Source organism: Lissotriton vulgaris, unplaced genomic scaffold (assembly GCF_964263255.1).
Source record: "Lissotriton vulgaris unplaced genomic scaffold, aLisVul1.2 SCAFFOLD_903, whole genome shotgun sequence".
Lineage (NCBI taxonomy): Eukaryota > Metazoa > Chordata > Amphibia > Caudata > Salamandridae > Lissotriton > Lissotriton vulgaris.
The window spans coordinates 372,567-394,210 of NW_028247330.1; the positions used below are offsets into that span (position 1 = coordinate 372,567).

Here is a 21,644-nt window from a genome sequence, read left to right on the forward strand (position 1 = left end):
AGAGGGATTAGTCCTGATGCACCGGGCATTCTTATGTTTAGTGGCAAGATAAGGTGATGTATCTTGGGAGATACTGCATAGCCAGGTGCGTCTTAGTGTGTGTGGGGGTAGAGGGTGGCAGCGGTGACTGCGGGGTCTTAGTGAATGAAGTTCACCACTTGAGTATGCTAGTTTCGGACTAAAGTCCATGGCCACTGGCCCCGGTCGGTCGCGGACGGGCGCAGACGGGCTTACCTTAGGCGCACCTTCGGCGCGCCATTGTCGCACCCGCTGCGCCCGTCCGCTGCGCCTTGGCCAGCACATGGAAGTATGTAGGTGGGGGTAGTGGGAAGCGTGGGCACCTGGCTCCGCCCTCCGGCTTGCTGGGAGTCTCTCTGATTGGGCCGCCTACCTCCCCCTTAGCTCTCCACACAAGCGGCACTCAGCTGTGGTGGAACGGAGCCCGGGTTCGGCGAGCAACCAGCAAAGGTAAGAGGAGCAGCCTAACTCGCTGTCGACCTCGTTATGGTGCAAAATAGGCAATGTGCAAAGTAAGCAATTTCTACAAAACACGGCTATTAAAACACAAATAACTAACATGTGCAGGTTTAAAATGATAACATTTCGACATCACTCGGTTCTACATTGTACGTTTTATGCAGTCTTTGTCTTGAGTGGAAATCAATCTGAGGTCGATTGCATTATGGGTCACCTGTGAAGTCACAACAGGCCCTGTGGCTCAGAAACTGCTTACGAGGTAAACAAGTAGCAAACGTTCAAGTCCACTAGAAAAACAAGCAGTGCAATTTAATTTATAAGACTAATATTGTTACAGAGCAACATTTTTTATATACACTCCTTTCTCCTATCTTGTCCCTCCTTGGACCAGCTGATTTGGTTGGGTCAGATTTCAAAATATTTTTCAAACAGTGATTTTGCACGATGAAGTTCACTAATGATAAGGATGCAAAAACAGGTTTTCAATTGGAATGTTGTGTCATTCTTTGCAGAGGTAATGTATGTGATGGCCTGCCTGTCCATCACAAGCAGAGAGGCCAAGGTTTGAATGAGCGCAAGCACTGAAATCCTTGTACGCCTTTGAAACAGCACTTATTGAACGAAACCAATTGGCAATTCATTTTCATGGTTCAGTTCTGTGACAGAAAAACTGAAACTAGCCTAAAATGAATACAAATACAATTATTTATTTGAAAGTGTAATACATTGAAACATGATTGTCAGATTTTCATGACGTCACCTCAGATACGGAAGGTCACTTTATTTATCAAAGCAGTGCAAGGTTGGTGTGTGTTGTTAACGTAACTACAAGGCATTGGTATTGGGATGATGGTAGGATGGAGTTGCACAAATCGTCTACTGCCTTAAATGCAGACTGGTGCCCAGATGTACCAAGGGCTTGCAGTGCCCTTACGCCACGCAATATGCGCAAGCCCTTAAATGAGATTTGTTATGCCACACGGATCCACCATGCGTGGCTCTGCATTCATAGTAAATCTGGAGTGACACAGAGTTCTCCCGTGCGTAACTCTGCCCTAGGACGGCGTTATATGGGTGGAGCCAGGGTGTTTCCCCTGCATCCACCCATGGTTTTTGGCGCATTCCCAGATCTACTAACAAGAGTAAACCTGGGACTGATTCAAAATGCCATGCCTCCCAGGGGAGGCGTACCAAGGATAAACATGTTTATTTCTCCTCGTTTTTCCCTCTTTCTACCTTTGCTGCACAAATAGAAAGAGATAACCGGCTCAGAGGATAGGTTTTGTGCAGGAAGGTGTCCCTTCCTGCACAAAACCTATCCTGCCTGATTTGGTGCTTGGCAGCCACTAGCGCGCCAGCGCAGAGAGCAGAAATGGGCAATATCCTAGTAGATATTGCCCATTCCTCGCCATCGTATATATATTTATATCTATATCTCCTGAAAACTCCACTGCACAGCGGCTGTGTTTCTTCAACAAAATGGAGCATGGACCACAATTAGATGCGCAGAATCTAGTATATATATATATATATATATATATATATGATGTGTGTGTGTGTGCGTGTGTATGATGTATTTTACCTGCAGAAGCGATGCAATAAAATCTTTGGTTAACCAGGCATCCTGTTACCTGCAGGGTAATATTTGAAAATGTCTGACGTGACCATTCCACCCTGTAAACTATTTTAGAATGGCTGACCTGCGATCATTGGTCCCTGGAATAAATTTTAAAATTGTCTGATCTGTGAACTGTTTATTGCCATGATTATCTCTGAGAACAGGACTGTCCAGTGTCTTTGCCTCGACTGGAGAAAAAGCACCTAATAAAGTAATACCAACAAAGATGGGTGATGCCAGCAGAAATAGCTTTTCATCATGGAAGTGCCCATATGAAGTCCTGAGGTGTCAGAAGAGCCTCATCTCAAAAAATATTTGCACAGATAACTGCAGTTTGGTGAGTACCCAATACGAGAACCATCAGAGTAGGGCAGATTTCACTTCTTTTTACTTGTTCTTGGTGATTTGTAAGTGAATTGCTGAAAGATGCTCAACCAATACATCATGGTAGCTCTCCATGTGTTTCTTATCTACCTTTCTGTTTACTATTGCTCTGTTTCTTGTTTCCATTCCTCTCCACCCTTGGTGCACTTTGTTAGGACCCCTCAGTTTATTTCTTGCTCTTCTCATGTTCTGATTCCTCTTGCTAATTAAGTCACCGTAGAGTACTCTTTCTTCCTTTGGTCTGTGTATGTCATCTCATCCATGTATCTCGTACATTCCACTTACTAAAGTTCGCTTGGTCTCCCCTGTCCTCCTCATCTCCTTCGTCATCTCTGTTTTCAGAGTATTATTTTCTGATCTGGGTGTCTATCTATTCTTCCTTTCACTTCAAACATGGCTCTTCTCCATTACCTTTCCTTCTGTTTCAAGCCCTCTCCTGTCTCCATTATTCTCCATGCATCTTTCATTTTCTGTGCACATTCTCTTTCTTTTGTCTCCAAGTCCTTCTTTCCCTGAGGGACATAGCCTCGCCTCTTATGTCCACATCTTCTTCCTTTATTGTGACTCTCTTGCTACTTGTTCTCTCTTCTTAGATTATGCTTCTATCTGTCTGCCTACTCACCTGGTGGGTTATTATTTGTGGTTGGGGTGAGGGAAGCAGTTTTCAAGGTCTCTCCTGTACATCCTAGGTTGCTCAAGCAGCTCTAGACCTGAATGGACAACTGCCCACACCAAGAGTATCTCGCAGAACAGTAAGTTTTTAGCTCAGTCTTTCTTTGGCTTGGCCATCCACTTTTTCTCCTTCTGCATTTAGTTTGAATCTTTTGAGAACTCTCTTGTAGATCTCCTGGTATTTGTTGTCTCAGGCTCCCTTCATGTGCCTATTAGCAGCTGTTTGTTACTGTGGTTCTGTTCTAGTTCTCTTCATTATGTTTGTGTCTGTGCCCAAAAAGTCCATATGTATTGCACCCCCAGCAATGTTTTCTTAAAGGCTGCAGGCCTCTCCCCTTTGCAGTGGTTCCCAGATTAGTCCAGCTGTGCTTGAAGAGCGGGGACCGAAAACACTTTCTTCTCCATCTTGGCAAAGGCGATGTTCTTCACATAGTACGCAGCCTCATTGATGAAGGCAGGGTAGATGGTTGAATCACCTTCGTAGAACACCTCTGTCCCATCCAAGGTCTGGAAAATGGGGTCACCGGGATTCAGGGGAAGAAAATCCTTGTCCTGAAAACCAAACATAAAGAGGTTATTTCTTGACAAATCTTCGGCTTAAGGTCAGCCTAAAGAGATTCATAATTGGTGTTGCCAGGAATGCAGCCAGTAGATAAGCAAGTAACAGGAACTGACATCATGCACCAGTTCTAGTATGACTATAATCTCCTGCTTTAATGAAACCATGCACATTACCTATTCTTACATCACTAATTTATTTAGGGCAGCCAGAGGCTGCAGAGAGACATACTGCATTCCGTTTTTGTGTCTGAAAGCAGCATGTGCTCTTGAAGCTGTCATTCATGACACTGCGGGTGACATCCATTACAATGCGGTCTGTACACCGCGATACGTTTACAACGTGGTCGTTACAACGACTTGCGCTGGATGGCACTATACACTAAGCAATAGTATTATTTACTACCCTGCTGTTACCTAGGCTTCAGTTAGAATAGTAAATCATAGTATTCCTAAATCCAGCGCCTCTAGGATATGTGTGTGTGGGATATGGTTTCGAAGGCTGCTGAAAGGTTGAGGACTTCTGTTTTTCCGTGGTCTAGCAGTATTCTGATGTCATCCATGGCTGCGACTAGAGCTGCCTCAGTGCTGTGGTTTGCTCGGAAGCTGACTTGGGAGGGGTCCAGCAGGTTGTGGTTCTCCAGATGTCTTGTTATCTGGATGTTGATAGCTTTTTCAATTACTTTGTCCGGGAAGGAGAGCAGGGAGTTGGGTTGGTAGTTCTTGAGATCTCCCGGGTTGGCGAGTGGGTTCTTCAGCAGCGGATTCACGTCTGCATGTTTCCATTTCTTGGGGAAGTGGGCCTCGGTAATCGAGGAGTTGAGGAACACTTAATATCAAATACAATCAGAATGGTCTACACCGCCAGGCAGTCACTAGGCCGAATACATAGATCCAGGCATGCTGGTGTACTCCGGTACCATAGTTTAACCTGTGCCCTGAGGTTTGGTGCAGACTGCAAAATGTACAGTCACTTGTATTCATTCCATGATGAATTCATCATCCAAATGAAGATCATTCATAAGGGCAGCTGTCATAGCTCGCATGCCAGGAGGGTGAGGAAACTGCTGTTGCCCGTTAATATGTGACTTTAGTAATATTGCTCTTTTGAGACTGACTCACTGCTTTGTGGTCCATGAAACCGTAGTGAAAAATAATACCAAGGAACTGTATTTATCACAAACTTTAAAAATCTATATAAATCAAATTAAAAAACAAAGGGGTGAAAGAAACGTGAGAGGAAAAACTGCCCCAGATTCTGAACTACACCTGTCGGGACACTATGCTTCAAGGCTGGGCAGTGGCCAAAGGCAGCTATCCTCTGACACACACAAACGCTAAATAATCTGCAAGACAACCAGAGAGAGGCTGGTACTTTAAACGGTATACAGTCAAAATATAGAGTTTTTAATATCGATTTGCATTAATATCGATTACAAAATATAGAATGGACACAATATCGACTGGACAGAATATAGACTACAAAAATACCGAATAGGATAGCATTAATATCGAATTCAAAAATATAGAATGGACATAATATCGAATAGACAGAATATAGACTACAAAACTATAGAATGGACAGAATATAGACTACAAAAATATCGAATTTGAGGTAAGTAAGTTAATATCAATTTTTAAAGTGTTTTTTATGTTAGTATATGTTTGAAAAGTGTATATTTATTTTATTATTTATATTAATTAATTATTTTTATGGTATTTAATTTTTGCGTAATATAATTCTGTAGCAGGTTGTGGGTTTATAGGGGAATAGGGTGGGAAGTAATTTAATTATAATTAATTAAATATGTTAATTTATTTATTGGTATTGATTTTGAATTAATTGTTAATTAATTATTAATTGGTAATTAATTAAAATATAATTGGTAATTATTTTTGATTAATTGATATTTATGTTCATTTTAGTAATTTATTTTCTGTAGCAGGTTTATAGGGGAATAGGGTGGGAAGTAATTTAATTATAATTAATTAAATATGTTTATTTATTGGTATTTATTTTGAATTAATTGTTTAATTATTAATTGGTAATTAAAATATAATTGGTAATTATTTTTAATTAATTGATAATTATGTTAATTTTAGTTATTTATTTTCTGTAGCGGGTTGTGGGTTTATAGGGGAATAGGGTGGGAAGTTATTTAATTATATATATTAATTTATTTATTTGTATTTATTGTAAAATTGTTAATTATTAATTGGTAATTAAAATATAATGGGTAATTAATTTTAATGTATTAATTGATAATTATGTTCTATTTTATTTTTGGTACTGGGTTGTGGGTTTATAGGGGAATAGGGTGGGGAGTACTTTAATTGTAAGTAATTCTATTTTAAAATTCTTTTTTATTTATCTAATTTTTAATTATTTTCTAATTGTTAATTAATTTGTTAATTGGTAAATAATTTGTATTAGTAGGTAATTATTTTTATTAATTTTGTATTTGTATTTTTAATTGATTAATATATTATATAAAAGTGTTAAGTATTTTAATTAATTTGTAATTGGTATTATTATTTATTTTATTTTTATTTATATATGAAGTATTTACTTTCCCTACTGTTGCTCTCACTGAAGTGGGAATAGTAATTTTTACCCCTACGCTATCCAACGCTTTCCCTACTGTTGCACTCTCTGGAGTGGGAATAGTAATTTTTACCCCTATGCTATCCACCGCTTTCCCTACTGATGCATTCTCTGGAGTGGGAATAGTAATTTTTACCCCTGCGCTATCCAACGCTTTCCCTACTGTTTCACTCTGTGGAGTGGGAATAGTAATTTTTACCCCTACGCTATCCAGCGCTTTCCCTACTGTTGCACTCTCTGGAGTTGAAATAGTAATTTTTACCCCTACGCTATTCAACGCTTTCCCTACGGTTGCCTTCTCTGGAGTGGGAATAGTAAGTTTTACCTCTTCGTTATCCAATTCTTTCCCTACTGTTGCTCTCACTGGAGTGGAAATAGTAATTTTTACCTCTACGCTAGCCAACGCTTTCCCTACTGATGCATTCTCTGGAGTGGGAATAGTAATTTTTACCCCTGCGGTGTCAAATGCTTTCCCTACTGTTGCACTCTGTGGAGTGGGAATCGTAATTTTTACCCCTACGCTATCCAGCGCTTTCCCTACTGTTGCACTCTCTGGAGTTGGAATAGTAATTTTTACCCCTACGCTATCCAACGCTTTCCCTACGGTTGCCTTCTCTGGAGTGGGAATAGTAATTTTTACCTCTAATTATCCAACGCTTTCCCTACTGTTGCACTCTCTGGAGTGGGAATAGTAATTTTTACCTCTACTCTATCCAACGCTTTCCCTACTGTTGCACTCTCTGGAGTGGGAATAGTAATTTTTATCCCTACGCTATCCAACGCTTTCCCTACTGTTGCACTCTCTGGAGTGGGAATAGTAATTTTTACCCCTACGATATCCAGCACTTTCCCTACTGTTGCACTCTGTGGAGTGGGAATAGTAATTTTTACCCCTGCGCTATCCAACGCTATCCAGCGCTTTCCCTACTGTTGCACTCTCTGGAGTTGGAATAGTAATTTTTACCCCTACGCTATCCAACGCTTTCCCTACTGTTGCACTCTCTGGAGTGGGAATAGTAATGTTTACCTCTACACTATCCAACGCTTTCCCTACTGTTGCACTCTCTGGAGTAGGAATAGTAATTTTTACTGCTACGCTATCCAGCGCTTTCCCTACTGTTGCACTCTCTGGAGTTGGAATAGTAATTTTTACCCCTACGCTATCCAACGCTTTCCCTACTGTTGCACTCTCTGGAGTGGGAATAGTAATGTTTACCTCTACACTATCCAACGCTTTCCCTACTGTTGCACTCTCTGGAGTAGGAATAGTAATTTTTACTGCTACGCTATCCAGCGCTTTCCCTACTGTTGCACTCTCTGGAGTTGGAATAGTATTTTTTACCCTTACGCTATCCAACGCAAATCAATTTGTATGTTTTTCTTTTTACTTACATTAATTATTTATTAATTTTAAGGTAATTTAAGTATGTTTAAGTTAATTATATTTATTATTTCATTAATTTTTCATTAATTTAAAGCATTTTAAAAAATTCGATATTTTGACTAACTATATTTTTAACATTGATATTTTTGATTCGATATTTTTGTACTTACCTGTTTGGAGATAGGAGGTCGATATTTTGGCATTCTATATTTTTACCTCGATATTTTTGTAGGTCGATATTTTGGCATTCTATATTATGTCAGTGATCCACTTTAAACACCAGCACAACCATTCACAAACACTTGGATTAGCCATTCTGTGGTAAGTGAAAAAGAATGGGTTATACTTTCATGTCCATTTAGCTCACCCACCCCACTTGCAATAAAAACGACGTGGATCATCTCAGTCTCATCAGAAAGTGGCCACAGACGTGTGTAGTTTTACCACTGTCACAATGACATCAGAGGTGGCATATTATAGCACAGATGCATTCTAGGAGCACAGTCTTGTCTCCCTTCATCTGTGAACCAATTGGACTAATAGGCCTCAAACAATTATTTGCTGGTAACAGCACCTAGGTGCCCATACTCTACACTGAGCAACAATATAGATAGAAACAGTTCGGACTCACCTGCAGCTTGGGGTGGATGAATGCTGACATCTCCCCCTCTGCATTTCGAGGGTAGTCCTCACGGCTGATGAGCGTGTACGCTACCATGTCAACGGCTGGGAAGGATGTGCCTGGAAAAAGGATCAGCACAAGAGAGACTTATTAAATGAGAGATGGAAAGGTTGGGGATGAATACCATGCATGAGAGTGGGAGTGGTAAAGACTGCGCGATAGGTAAAGAGATGCAAAAGGGAAGCAAAAACGAGGCGAGTTAGAAGTATATACAGAGAACAAGAAATGGAGATGGGAGAAAAGCAGGGGAGGCGTTAATTGTGAAAGCAGAATGATTGGAGAAAAACAATGGAAGACTATAGGAAATTCTTTTTCTATGTGGTCACCACAGATTTTTCATTTTTTGCTGAACCGTATAGTTTTGCATTTCTGCCTACTTTAGAACTCTGTGCATTTTACCCCTGCTAGCTACGAGAAACATGCCTGTGCTCCCCCTCTAAACATGGTTGAAAATGCATATTGTTAATTGGCATATTTAACTTGCCTATAAGTCCCTAGTTAATGTAGCTGGAGCCTGCAAGTTAAATGCCACCGGTGAACTGCTTAACCTAGCATACATAGCAAACATAGCTTCAGACCAAACCCTGTGTAGCATAACTGTGGTGGTATAAAGACTGCAATTCAACCTGTCAAAATAAACACTGATAGGCAACAAGCATGATACATGGTATTTAAAAGTAGGAAATGTAGAAACTTAATGTGAACATGTCCGTAAAGAAACTAGCACCTGAAAGATATTTTCCACAGTGGCATGTCTAGATGTTCTATGTAGAAAAGAAGGAATATAAATTAAAATCCTAATAATGTGTCTCAGAAATGGGATTAGCTAGAAAAATAATGAAACTGTTAGTTTTGAGAATTGTTATTATTATTAACAAGGTATTGCCTTAAATTCCAGAAGGCTAATTTGCATTTCCTCTCCAACTTCTCTTAACCAGTGCTGGGTATTTGAATAGGTGTGAATGAGGTGTTAAATTCCTCCCATGTGCTACACAATACATCACTGTGATTGACAGGTCGACCTGAATTGGCGTAGATGAGTCCTGAACCTCACAGAATATGCAGATTGGGACCTACGGGAATACTTTTTGACATTGCAATGTCAAATCCAGAGGTGGGTGGAACTCGCGGAGTTTCACTCTGTGGAACATAACAGAGTTAATTAAAAACTTCTCGAGATTCTCTGGAATTCCGCCAGTGGGAAGAAATTTGCACGTCGTGCTGCAATTTAGTGCCAATACTGCAAGCTGCACTGAAAAATCAGTTGGTATGACACCATGCAGTGCGTAAGAGCGCGTGCCCATGCAAGTTGATTTGAGAAAATCTACCCGACCAGCTCCACATCTACTCGAGAAGCAGCCCTCTGTCCATGACTACCCGCATTTGAAAATGTTGTTAGAGGATGCCAGATCTTGCTCACATTTGTGGAGCCTTGCGGGGAAAAAAATCACCTAGCAGTGATTGCTGGAATTTGGCAGAACTCCACGTTACAGGAGTAATGCGAAGTCGCCAGATTCCGCATCCGGAATGAAACATTTTGCTCACCCCTAGTCAAATCCAAAGATGGTCATTTTTAGGTCTAGCCTGGGCGGCGCATGCGCTGCTCTGCGAGGCATGCTGTATTTGAGTATGGACTTGAAGCTCCGCCCACTCTCCGCCCATATTTTTCAGTGGCTTGTGTCATTCCCCTTTGCAAATCTGAGAATGCGCTTAGTGGGTAGCAGTAGCAGGTGGAACCTTCAACCCATAGGTTAGGATATGTCCAGGAGTCATTCCCGCCCACCAGCCCATGCCAGGCATAAATGTGGCACCTGCAGGCACCCACTTCAGAACACTCATGGACCTGAGGAAGAACAGAAGAGGACTGGACCTGGTGTCTGTGACCTGAGGGGAGCCATAAAGGACCAGACTTGCTATCTTTTGCACCAAGGACAAAGACGTGGATTCCAAGGGTCATGGTCTGAGCTTCTGCTTGTGCTACAGGAATACAAGTCACTAGAGACCTTTCTTGCAACTGACCAGTCCTAGGTCCTGATCTACTGCAGCTAGTAACCACCAATGACCCTTTGTGCTTTTGGTGCTAATTCTACTTAAAACTTTTTTTTAAATCATATGTCCTTTTCCTCATATTGGACTTTTATAATGTTTATGTTGTATTTATAACATATAACTCTATTTTACTAATTTTGTTTGGGATTTTTATTGTTTTGAGGTATTGACTTTGTTTTGGCACTGCATCAATCCTTGACACATTGCCTTAAGTTAAGCCTTTACTCTGTGCTCTAGATACCAGGGCGTTGAGCCCAGGTTAATGTTGTAACGTTCAGGGTTTACTGTGATAAGAATTGTGATTGTTCCTTGGGGAGGGGGAGGGAGGGAGGGGGGTCATGCACCCTAATTATTAATCAAATTTCTTACAAGGAGCCATTAAACAGAAAAAAAAGAGGTGGGCAAGTGAAAAAGAATTGAGAAATATATTTAGATGGAGATTTTGTCAGAGAAGAGAAATAGAGAGGTGAGGGAAAACTAAAGTGAAATCCCCAACAGAGATCGATGAGAAAAATGGAAAGGTGCAAGGAGAGAAAAGCAAGAGGAATAGAAAGAGTGGCGCCATCATTGTACGAATGTATCGGATCTGCAGTCTTACGGTTATCCTCTACTAGAACCTTTTTTTCCGGGACAAAGGTTGATCAATCGATGTTTACTCCTTCAATGCCCTAATATGGAGTTGTGCTTGCTTCCTCCCGCCATCGGAAGCACACCATTGGCTATTCGTGATACAGCACCGCCTTCCGTCTGTACCATTAAACTGCATCAGTGATGTGCTTATAAAGGTTGGACCAGGACACGAGTAAAACACAGCCTCTGTCCAAAGTGGTGCCAGGTGCTCCGGGGACCATTTTAGAATAGATTTTGAACCATTAATAAACCCCCCCTTTGAATAGCCTGGAAAGTACTTTAAAATGAGGAAGAGGGGAGAAATGCGGTGGAAACCGATTTCTGGGGTTTGTTTTACAACCATAATGTAAATTTAACTGACTTTGTTTGGGTGGATTGCTAAGATTTTTCCCTTGTGAGATTTTTTCGCTTGTTACCCCTGATGGGGGGTTGAAACATGCTATTCAGGAAGCCCATAGTAATGAATTAATATGGCGAAATATGAAAGTTATTTCAGTTGTGGATATTATTTTATTTTTTATTTTATGCGTTTGTAATGGCAGAGTTTTTGGCTTTATTTAGCAGTGATATAGATCATTAGTCTTGCTCGCATCTAGTATAGGTATTCTTAGCCTGTGTTGGCCCTTTTAAGCCCTTTTTCCAGACCTAGAAGAGGATAGCTGCTTAATATGCCTTTATTCTTGACTTTAACCTGTCTATTGCCTATTGGCTTTGACATATTAGACACATTGGTATGGTTTATGTAGGTATTCTGACAGAGCTAAGGAGCATTTCACCCCTTTTCAGGCCTACAGGCCTAGAGCTAGAGGGACTCCATCTTGATGGAAGCAGAGAGGCTTTTCAGGGCAAAGGCAATGTTTATAGTTAAGGCTGCTGTTCGCTTGGAGAGAACCGGTTCAGGCTGGCCCTTATCGAAAGAATGTATTTTTCTCCACTCCGAAGACACAACTTCAGGCTGGCCAGCTGGGAACGTGTCCTTGGTACGGGGAGGTACAAGAATTTGGTGGGCGGCAGGTTACTGGCCGTAACTTTCCATGAAAGGACAAGCTTCCATATTAGTGAGCTACAGGAGAGGAGGAGTGGTCAGTTCAGTTTTGGAAGTCAGTGCAGCGTGGTGTGCAGTTCAGCGTGGTGCTCAGAACAGCTTGGAGCACAGAACTGCTGGGAGCCCAGAACAGCTTGGAGCTCAGAATAGCTTGCAGAGAGAGAGAGGATGTCTGCTGGGAGCTGCAGAATAGAGTGCAGTTCTTGAATGGAGAAAGAAGGCAGACGATTGCTGAAGATGAGGAGAGAGAAAGCAGTGCAGAGAGCATCAAAGAAGGCTGTCAGCTGGAGCAACTGAACCAGAGGCGTGGTGATGTGGTGAAGGAGGGAGAGACAGAGAGAGCCCTAATCCCACCAGAGGCAGAGAGAGAGCCCTAATCCCACCAGAGGCAGAGAGAGAAATCTTCCTTCTAATAGGTGAGGTAGTCTGAATTAGTTACACTTACACTTTATGTCCAATCTTTTCCCTTTCAGCGGAGTGTTCCTGTTATGTTTAATCTTTTCTCTTTCAAGCGGTGTGTTCTACCTATAGCCTGTGTTGATCTGTGTAAATGTTTATATTGCTGTAATAAAACAACCCCCAGTTTGTAGAAAACTGGCACGTGTCCCCTTGTACTCTGGTTCAATCCAGGTGAACAAAGCTCCTAGGTGTTTGCTAGGCACGTGAATGGATGAGTAATCCCAATCAGGTAAGTGGTGATCACATAAATAGGGAGTGAGTGGACTTTTGATGCCAAGAATAGGGAGCACACGATATTAATTGGCTAACTCCTAATATTGTAGTAGCAGACCCTTAGTGAAGAGACTTCCCAATATATATATATATATATGTATAGGTGTTCATAGGAATGTGGTCGTCGTTGATATGCGGCGTTAATGAGAGCACTGGGGGGTCGAACCAGTGTGTATACCCACTGGATTGTGGCTTGAGTAAATGAGAGCACTAGGTAGTTGAACTAGTGTGTAGTTTCGCAGGATTGCGAACAGTTTGGAAAAGGGAGCATTGGGTTCTGCAGGCCCATGTGTAGACACACCGGATTGTGTGTCAGATCTGCCCTAGGGTAGAACGGTCTGGGTCAGGGTGGCCGCGAGACCAACTGATGTGAATAAGTGTGGTGTAGGGTATGGATATCCCTAGTAATCAGTGAGTATTCTTAGTATCCCTATAGATTTAGTGGTGTTTTTAATAATATGAGCTTGTATATTGCGAGTTCCCCATCCTCAGGTAGGTACCAGGTGCCTGGATATAGGTGGTCCTGGGGAGGGAAGGTGAGTACGTTCTGGCTGGGTTGGAGGGGCCCCTGGGGGCTGATCCCACCTACTCAGAAAATCCAGCCATTACAGCGTTTTTATATAGCGCGGACTTTAACCGAAGGTGTCACAGTTATTTGGAGAGAGAAGGATAGTGGAGTGATAAAAGTGGAAGAAAGGTTTGCATTCATATAGCACTTATTACCCCTGATGGATGTTAAAGCGCTTTTCTGGCGAGTAGCACGCCACTCATGAACTCATAAAGGATTATTGTTGAAAATTAGTGTAGTAAAATATTAAGTAATTTGAGTAGACGATATGTTATTCAGTTATTTGGGTAGAGAAGGGTAGGTTGCGGGATAGTAAAGGGAAAGAGGTTTGTATTTATATAGCGCTTGCTACCCCTGATGGGGTTTGGAAGCGAAAGTAGCACGCTACTCTCGAACCCATCAGGATTCGTGTTGAATTAGTATGGTGAAACATGAAAGTAATTTTAGTGGTGGATATGTTAGTCAGTTACTTGGATTGAGAAGGGTTGGGGAGGGGTAGAAATGAGGGCCTCCTGCCTCAGTGCACCCTCTCTGCCTCCTAAGGATAGCCTCCCGTGTCACGTCCCTGTCCACCATCTGCCCTGCTGCTGGTGTCCTGCCTCTGTGCTCCTCTGCCCTGCTGCTGGTGTCCTGCCTTTGTGCTCCTCTGCCTCCCTCTGCCCTGCAGCTCGTGTTCTGCCTCTGTGCTGCTCTGCCTCCCTCTGCCCTGCTGCTGGTGTCCTGCCTCTGTGCTCCTCTGCCCTGCTGCTGGTGTCCTGCCTTTGTGCTCCTCTGCCTCCCTCTGCCCTGCAGCTCGTGTTCTGCCTCTGTGCTGCTCTGCCTCCCTCTGCCCTGCTGCTGGTGTCCTGCCTCTGTGCTCCTCTGCCCTGCTGCTGGTGTCCTGCCTCTGTGCTCCTCTGCCTCCCTCTGCCCTGCAGCTTGTGTCCTGCCTCTGTGCTCCTCTGCCCCCCTCTGCCCTGCTGCTGGTGTCCTGCCTCTGTGCTCCTTTGCCCTGCTGCTTGTGTCTTGCCTCTGTGCTCCTCTGCCCTGCTGCTGGTGTCCTGCCTCTGTGCTCCTCTGCCTCCCTCTGCCCTGCTGCTGGTGTCCTGCCTCTGTGCTCCTCTGCCTCCCTCTGCCCTGCTGCTGGTGTCCTGCCTCTGTGCTCCTCTGCCTCCCTCTGCCCTGCAGCTAGTGTCCTGCCTATGTGCTCCTCTGCCTCCCTCTGCCCTGCTGCTGGTGTCTTGCCTCTGTGCTCCTCTGCCTCCCTCTGCCCTGCTGCAGGTGTCCTGCCTCTGTGCTCCTCTGCCTCCCTCTGCCCTGCTGCTGGTGTCTTGCCTCTGTGCTCCTCTGCCTCCCTCTGCCCTGCAGCTTGTGTCCTGCCTCTGTGCTCCTCTGCCTCCCTCTGCCCTGCTGCTGGTATCCTGCCTCTGTGCTGCTCCTCTGCCTCCCTCTACCCTGCAGCTGGTGTCCTGCCTCTGTGATCCTCTGCCTCCCTCTGCCCTGCTGCTGGTGTCCTGCGTCTGTGCTCCTCTGCCTCCCTCTGCCCTGCAGCTGGTGTCTTGCCTCTATGCTCCTCTGCCTCCCTCAGCCCTGCTGCTGTTGTCCTGCCTCTGTGCTCCTCTGCCTCCCTCTGCCCTGCTGCTGGTGTCCTGCCTCTGTGCTCCTCTGCTCTGATTCTGGTGTCCTGCCTCTGTGCTCCTCTGCCGCCCTTTGCCCTGCAGATGGTGTCCTACCTCTGTGCTCCTCTGCTCTGATTCTGGTGTCCTGCCTCTGTGCTCCTCTGCCTCCCTCTGCCCTGCTGCTGGTTTCATGTGTCTGTGCTCCTCTGCCTCCCTCTGCCCTGCAGCTGGTGTCCTGCCTCTGTGCTCCTCTGCCCTGCTGCTGGTGTCCAGCCTCTGTGCTCCTCTGCCTCCCTCTGCCCTTCTGCTGGTGTCCTGCGTCTGTGCTCCTCTGCCCTGCTGCTGGTGTCCTGCCTCTTTGCTCCTCTGCCCTGCTGCTGGTGTCCTGCCTCTGTGCTCCTCTGCCCTGCTGCTGGTGTCCTGCCTCTGTGCTCCTCTGCCGCCCTTTGCCCTGCAGCTAGTGTCCTGCCTCTGTGCTCCTCTGCCCTGCAGCTAGTGTCCTGCCTCTGTGCTCCTCTGCCTCCCTCTGCCCTGCTGCTGGTGTCCTGCCTCTGTGCTCCTCTGCCGCCCTCTGCCCTGCTGCTGGTGTCTTGCCTCTGTGCTCCTCTGCCTCCCTCTGCCCTGCAGCTGGTGTCCTGCCTCTGTGCTCCTCTGACTCCCTCTGCCCTGCTGCTAGTGTCCTGCCTCTGTGCTCCTCTGCCCTGCTGCTGGTGTCTTGCCTCTGTGCTCCTCTGCCTCCCTCTGCCCTGCTGCTGGTTTCCTGCCTCTGTGCTCCTCTGCCTCCCTCTGCCCTGCAGCTGGTGTCCTGCCTCTGTGCTCCTCTGCCTCCCTCCGCCCCGCTGCTGGTGTCCTGCCTCTGTGCTCCTCTGCCCTGCTGCTGGTGTCCTGCCTCTGTGCTCCTCTGCCGCCCTTTGCCCTGCAGCTAGTGTCCTGCCTCTTTGCTCCTCTGCCTCCATCTGCCCTGCAGCTGGTGTCCTGCCTCTGTGCTCCTCTGCCGCCCTTTGCCCTGCAGCTAGTGTCCTGCCTCTGTGCTCCTCTGCCCTGCAGCTAGTGTCCTGCCTCTGTGCTCCTCTGCCTCACTCCGCCCTGCTGCTGGTGTCCTGCCTCTGTGATCCTCTGCCTCCCTCTACCCTGCTGCTGGTGACCTTCCTCTGTGCTCTTCTGCCCTGCTGCTGGTGTCCTGCCTCTGTGCTCCTCTGCCCCCCTCCGCCCTGCTGCTGGTGTCCTGCCTCTGTGCTCCTCTGCCCTGCTGCTGTGCTCCTCTGCCTCCTTCTGCCCTGCAGCTAGTGTCCTGCCTCTGTGCTCCTCTGCCCTGCTGCTGGTGTCTTGCCTCTGTGCTCCTCTGCCTCCCTCTGCCCTGCAGCTAGTGTTCTGCCTCTGTGCTCCTCTGCCTCCCTCTGCCCTGCAGTTAGTGTTCTGCCTCTGTGCTCCTCTGCCTCCCTCTGCCCTGCAGCTGGTGACCTGCCTCTGTGCTCCTCTGCCTCCCTCTGCCCTGCTGCTAGTGTCCTGCCTCTGTGCTCCTCTGCCCTGCTGCTGGTGTCTTGCCTCTGTGCTCCTCTGCCTCCCTCTGCCCTGCTGCTAGTGTCCTGCCTCTGTGCTCCTCTGCCCTGCTGCTGGTGTCCTGCCTCTGTGCTCCTCTGCCTCCCTCTGCCCTGCTGCTAGTGTCTTGCCTCTGTGCTCCTCTGCCTCCCTCAGCCCTGCTGCTGGTGTCCTGCCTCTGTGCTCCTATGCCTCCCTCTGCCCTGCTGCAGGTGTCCTGTCTCTGTGCTCCTCTGCCTTCCTCTGCCCTGCATCTGGTGTCCTGCCTCTGTGCTCCTCTGCCTCCCTCTGCCCTGCTGCTGGTGTCCTGCCTCTGTGCTCCTCAGCCCTGCTGCTCCTGTCCTGCCTCTGTGCTCCTCTGCCCGGCTGGTGGTGTCCTGCCTCTGTGCTCCTCTGCCTCCCTCTGCCCTGCTGCTGGTGTCCTGCCTCTGTGCTCCTCTGCTCTGATTCTGGTGTCCTGCCTCTGTGCTCCTCTGCCTCCCTCTGCCCTGCTGCTGGTGTCCTGCCTCTGTGCTCCTCTGCTCTGATTCTGGTGTCCTGCCTCTGTGCTCCTCTGCCTCCCTCTGCCCTGCTGCTGGTTTCCTGTGTCTGTGCTCCTCTGCCTCCCTCTGCCCTGCAGCTGGTGTCCTGCGCCTGTGCTCCTCTGCCCTGCTGCTGGTGTCCTGCCTCTTTGCTCCTCTGCCCTGCTGCTGGTGTCCTGCCTCTGTGCTCCTCTGCCCTGCTGCTGGTGTCCTGCCTCTGTGCTCCTCTGCCGCCCTTTGCCCTGCAGCTAGTGTCCTGCCTCTGTGCTCCTCTGCCCTGCAGCTAGTGTCCTGCCTCTGTGCTCCTCTGCCTCCCTCTGCCCTGCTGCTGGTGTCCTGCCTCTGTGCTCCTCTGCCGCCCTCTGCCCTGCTGCTGGTGTCTTGCCTCTGTGCTCCTCTGCCTCCCTCTGCCCTGCAGCTGGTGTCCTGCCTCTGTGCTCCTCTGACTCCCTCTGCCCTGCTGCTAGTGTCCTGCCTCTGTGCTCCTCTGCCCTGCTGCTGGTGTCTTGCCTCTGTGCTCCTCTGCCTCCCTCTGCCCTGCTGCTGGTTTCCTGCCTCTGTGCTCCTCTGCCCTGCAGCTGGTGTCCTGCCTCTGTGCTCCTCTGCCTCCCTCCGCCCCGCTGCTGGTGTCCTGCCTCTGTGCTCCTCTGCCCTGCTGCTGGTGTCCTGCCTCTGTGCTCCTCTGCCGCCCTTTGCCCTGCAGCTAGTGTCCTGCCTCTGTGCTCCTCTGCCCTGCAGCTAGTGTCCTGCCTCTGTGCTCCTCTGCCTCACTCCGCCCTGCTGCTGGTGTCCTGCCTCTGTGATCCTCTGCCTCCCTCTACCCTGCTGCTGGTGACCTTCCTCTGTGCTCTTCTGCCCTTCTGCTGGTGTCCTGCCTCTGTGCTCCTCTGCCTCCCTCCGCCCTGCTGCTGGTGTACTGCCTCTGTGCTCCTCTGCCCTGCTGCTGTGCTCCTCTGCCTCCTTCTGCCCTGCAGCTAGTGTCCTGCCTCTGTGCTCCTCTGCCCTGCTGCTGGTGTCTTGCCTCTGTGCTCCTCTGCCTCCCTCTGCCCTGCAGCTAGTGTTCTGCCTCTGTGCTCCTCTGCCTCCCTCTGCCCTGCAGCTAGTGTTCTGCCTCTGTGCTCCTCTGCCTCCCTCTGCCCTGCAGCTGGTGACCTGCCTCTGTGCTCCTCTGCCTCCCTCTGCCCTGCTGCTAGTGTCCTGCCTCTGTGCTCCTCTGCCCTGCTGCTGGTGTCTTGCCTCTGTGCTCCTCTGCCTCCCTCTGCCCTGCTGCTAGTGTCCTGCCTCTGTGCTCCTCTGCCCTGCTGCTGGTGTCCTGCCTCTGTGCTCCTCTGCCTCCCTCTGCCCTGCAGCTAGTGTCTTGCCTCTGTGCTCCTCTGCCTCCCTCAGCCCTGCCGCTGGTGTCCTGCCTCTGTGCTCCTATGCCTCCCTCTGCCCTGCTGCAGGTGTCCTGTTTCTGTGCTCCTCTGCCTTCCTCTGCCCTGCATCTGGTGTCCTGCCTCTGTGCTCCTCTGCCTCCCTCTGCCCTGCTGCTGGTGTCCTGCCTCTGTGCTCCTCAGCCCTGCTGCTCCTGTCCTGCCTCTGTGCTCCTCTGCCCGGCTGGTGGTGTCCTGCCTCTGTGCTCCTCTGCCTCCCTCTGCCCTGCTGCTGGTGTCCTGCCTCTGTGCTCCTCTGCCTCCCTCTGCCCTGCTGCTAGTGTCCTGCCTCTGTGCTCCTCTGCCTCCCTCTGCCCTGCAGCTAGTGCCCTGCCTCTGTGCTCCTCTGCCTACCTCTGCCCTGCTGCTGGTGTCCTTCCTCTGTGCTCCTCTGCTCTGCTGCTGGTGTCCTGCCTCTGTGCTCCTCTGCCCTGCTGCAAGGTGTCCTGCCTCTGTGCTCCTCTGCCTCCCTCTGCCCTGTAGCTGGTGTCCTGCCTCTGTGCTCCTCTGCCTCCCTCCGCCCTGCTGCTGGTGTCCTGCCTCTGTGCTCCCCTACCTCCCTCTGCCCTGCTGCTGGTGTCTTGCCTCTGTGTTCCTCTGCCTCCCTCCGCCCTGCTGCTGGTGTCTTGCCTCTGTGCTCCTCTGCCTCCCTCCGCCCTGCTGCTGGTGTCCTGCCTCTGTGCTCCCCTACCTCCCTCTGCCCTGCTGCTGGTGTCTTGCCTCTGTGTTCCTCTGCCTCCCTCCGCCCTGCTGCTGGTGTCTTGCCTCTGTGCTCCTCTGCCTCCCTCCGCCCCGCTGCTGGTGTCCTGCCTCTTTGCTCCTCTGCCTCCATCTGCCCTGCAGCTGGTGTCCTGCCTCTGTGCTCCTCTGCCTCCCTTCGCCCCGCTGCTGGTGTCCTGCCTCTTTGCTCCTCTGCCTCCCTCTGCCCTGCTGCTGGTGTCCTGCCTCTGTGCTCCTCTCCTCTGCCTCCCTCTGCCCCGCTGCTGGTGTCCTGCCTCTTTGCTCCTCTGCCTCCCTCTGCCCTGCTGCTGGTGTCCTGCCTCTGTGCTCCTCTCCTCTGCCTCCCTCTGCCCTGCTGCTGGTGTCCTGCCTCTGTGCTCCTCTGCCCTGCTGCTGGTGTCTTGCCTCTGTGCTCCTCTGCCTCCCTCTACCCTGCTGCTGGTGTCCTGCCTCTGTGCTCCTCTGCCTCCCTCTGCCCTGCTGCTGGTGTCCTGCCTCTGTGCTCCTCTGCCTCCCTCCTCCCTGCTGCTGGTGTCTTGCCTCTGTGCTCCTCTGCCTCCCTCTACCCTGCTGCTGGTGTCCTGCCTCTGTGCTCCTCTGCCTCCCTCTGCCCTGCAGCTAGTGTCCTGCCTCTGTGTGTGGTATAATGTTATTGTTTGGAATGACGCGCATGAATACACGCGCGTCATCCACAAACAATATGCGTGCTGCTGTGATTTAAATGTGTGTATGTCGCGTGTTGTGGTTCGCGTGCGGTGTCTGTGTAGATGTGTGTCGTGTGTGTGTGTTGTCCTTTGAATGTGCGTGGTTTGTATAAATGGTATGACTGGCGGTTGACTGTTATTCTAACTTGTGCTTTTCAGAAGTTAACTCGCTAAATAAAGCTCCGCTTACTTCATTGATGGATTCCGCCTATTTCTTCTTCTAGGGAATGTGGTATTCCACTATGTCATTCCATTACACTATGTCATGTAGAACTTCTCTATGTCACTCAGTAGAGTGCTTGCCTTGGAATGTTTTCCTTCGAGTTGTACTGGTCGATGTATGCTGGATGAGGACACCTGACTGTTCTTCCTCAATAAACCTACTTGAACCTACTCTTTGTGTAGTCCCAATTACTACAGGGAACCTTTCTTTAATTTTACAATACAGTGCTCCTCTGTCCTGCTGCTGGTGTCTTGCCTCTGTGCTCCTCTGCCTCCCTCTGCCCTGCTGCTGGTGCCCTGCCTCTGTGCTCCTCTGCCCTGCTGCTGGTGTCTTGCCTCTGTGCTCCTCTGCCTCCCTCTGCCCTGCTGCTAGTGTCCTGCCTCTCTGCTCCTCTGCCCTGCTGCTGGTGTCTTGCCTCTGTGCTCCTCTGCCTCCCTCTGTCCTGCTGCTGGTGTCCTGCCTCTGTGCTCCTCTGCCTCCCTCAGCCCTGCTGCTGATGTCCTGCCTCTGTGCTCCTATGCCTCCCTCTGCCCTGCTGCAGGTGTCCCGTCTCTGTGCTCCTCTGCCTCCCTCCGCCCCGCTGCTGGTGTCCTGCCTCTGTGCTCCTCTGCCTCCCTCTGCCCTGCAGCTAGTGTCCTGCCTCTGTGCTCCTCTGCCTCCCTCCGCCCTGCTGCTGGTGTCCTGCCTCTGTGCTCCTCTGCCTTCCTCTGCCCTGCTGCTGGTGTCCTGCCTCTGTGCTCCTCTGCCTCCCTCTGCCCTGCAGCTGGTGTCCTGCCTCTGTGCTCCTCTGCCCTGCTGCTGGTGTCCTGCCTCTATGCTCCTCTGCCTCCCTCTGCCCTGCAGCTGGTGTCCTGCCTCTGTGCTCCTCTGCCCTGCTGCTGGTGTCCTGCCTCTGTGCTCCTCTGCCTCCCTCTGCCCTGCAGCTGGTGTCCTGCCTCTGTGCTCCTCTGCCTCCCTCTGCCCTGCAGCTGGTGTCCTGCCTCTGTGCTCCTCTGCCTCCCTCCGCCCTGCTGCTGGTGTCCTGCCTCTGTGCTCCTCTGCCCTGCTGCTGGTGTCTTGCCTCGTTGCTCCTCTGCCCTGCTGCTGGTGTCTTGCCTCGTTGCTCCTCTGCCCTGCTGCTGGTGTTGCCCTGCTGCTGGTGTCTTGCCTCGTTGCTCCTCTGCCCTGCTGCTGGTGTCCTGCCCCTGTGCTCCTCTGCCTCCCTCTGCCCTGCTGCTGGTGTCCTGCCTCTGTGCTCCTCTGCCTCCCTCCGCCCTGCTGCTGGTGTCTTGCCTCTGTGCTCCTCTGCCTCCCTCCGCCCTGCTGCTGGTGTCCTGCCTCTGTGCTCCTCTGCCCTGCTGCTGGTGTTGCCCTGCTGCTGGTGTCTTGCCTCGTTGCTCCTCTGCCCTGCTGCTGGTGTCCTGCCCCTGTGCTCCTCTGCCTCCCTCTGCCCTGCTGCTGGTGTCCTGCCTCTATGCTCCTCTGCCTCCCTCTGCCCTGCAGCTGGTGTCCTGCCTCTGTGCTCCTCTGCCTCCCTCCGCCCT

At 49.3% G+C, this 21,644-nt stretch overlaps 1 protein-coding gene across 1 annotated transcript in view; it reads right to left on the reverse strand.

Annotated features, from left to right (window-relative positions):
* Nucleotides 1-2,217: 2,217 nt before the first annotated feature.
* LOC147665188 (N-acyl-aromatic-L-amino acid amidohydrolase (carboxylate-forming)-like) overlaps nucleotides 2,218-21,644 on the reverse strand; it is a 75,299-nt gene continuing 55,872 nt past the window's right edge. Inside the window, exons 6-7 of the mRNA XM_086949689.1 lie at nucleotides 8,330-8,439; nucleotides 2,218-3,703 (exon numbers count right to left, since the gene is read on the reverse strand). Coding sequence (XP_086805815.1) covers nucleotides 3,506-3,703; nucleotides 8,330-8,439 — 308 coding nt within the window. The 3' untranslated portion in view covers nucleotides 2,218-3,505. The remainder of the gene's footprint in view (nucleotides 3,704-8,329; nucleotides 8,440-21,644) is intronic.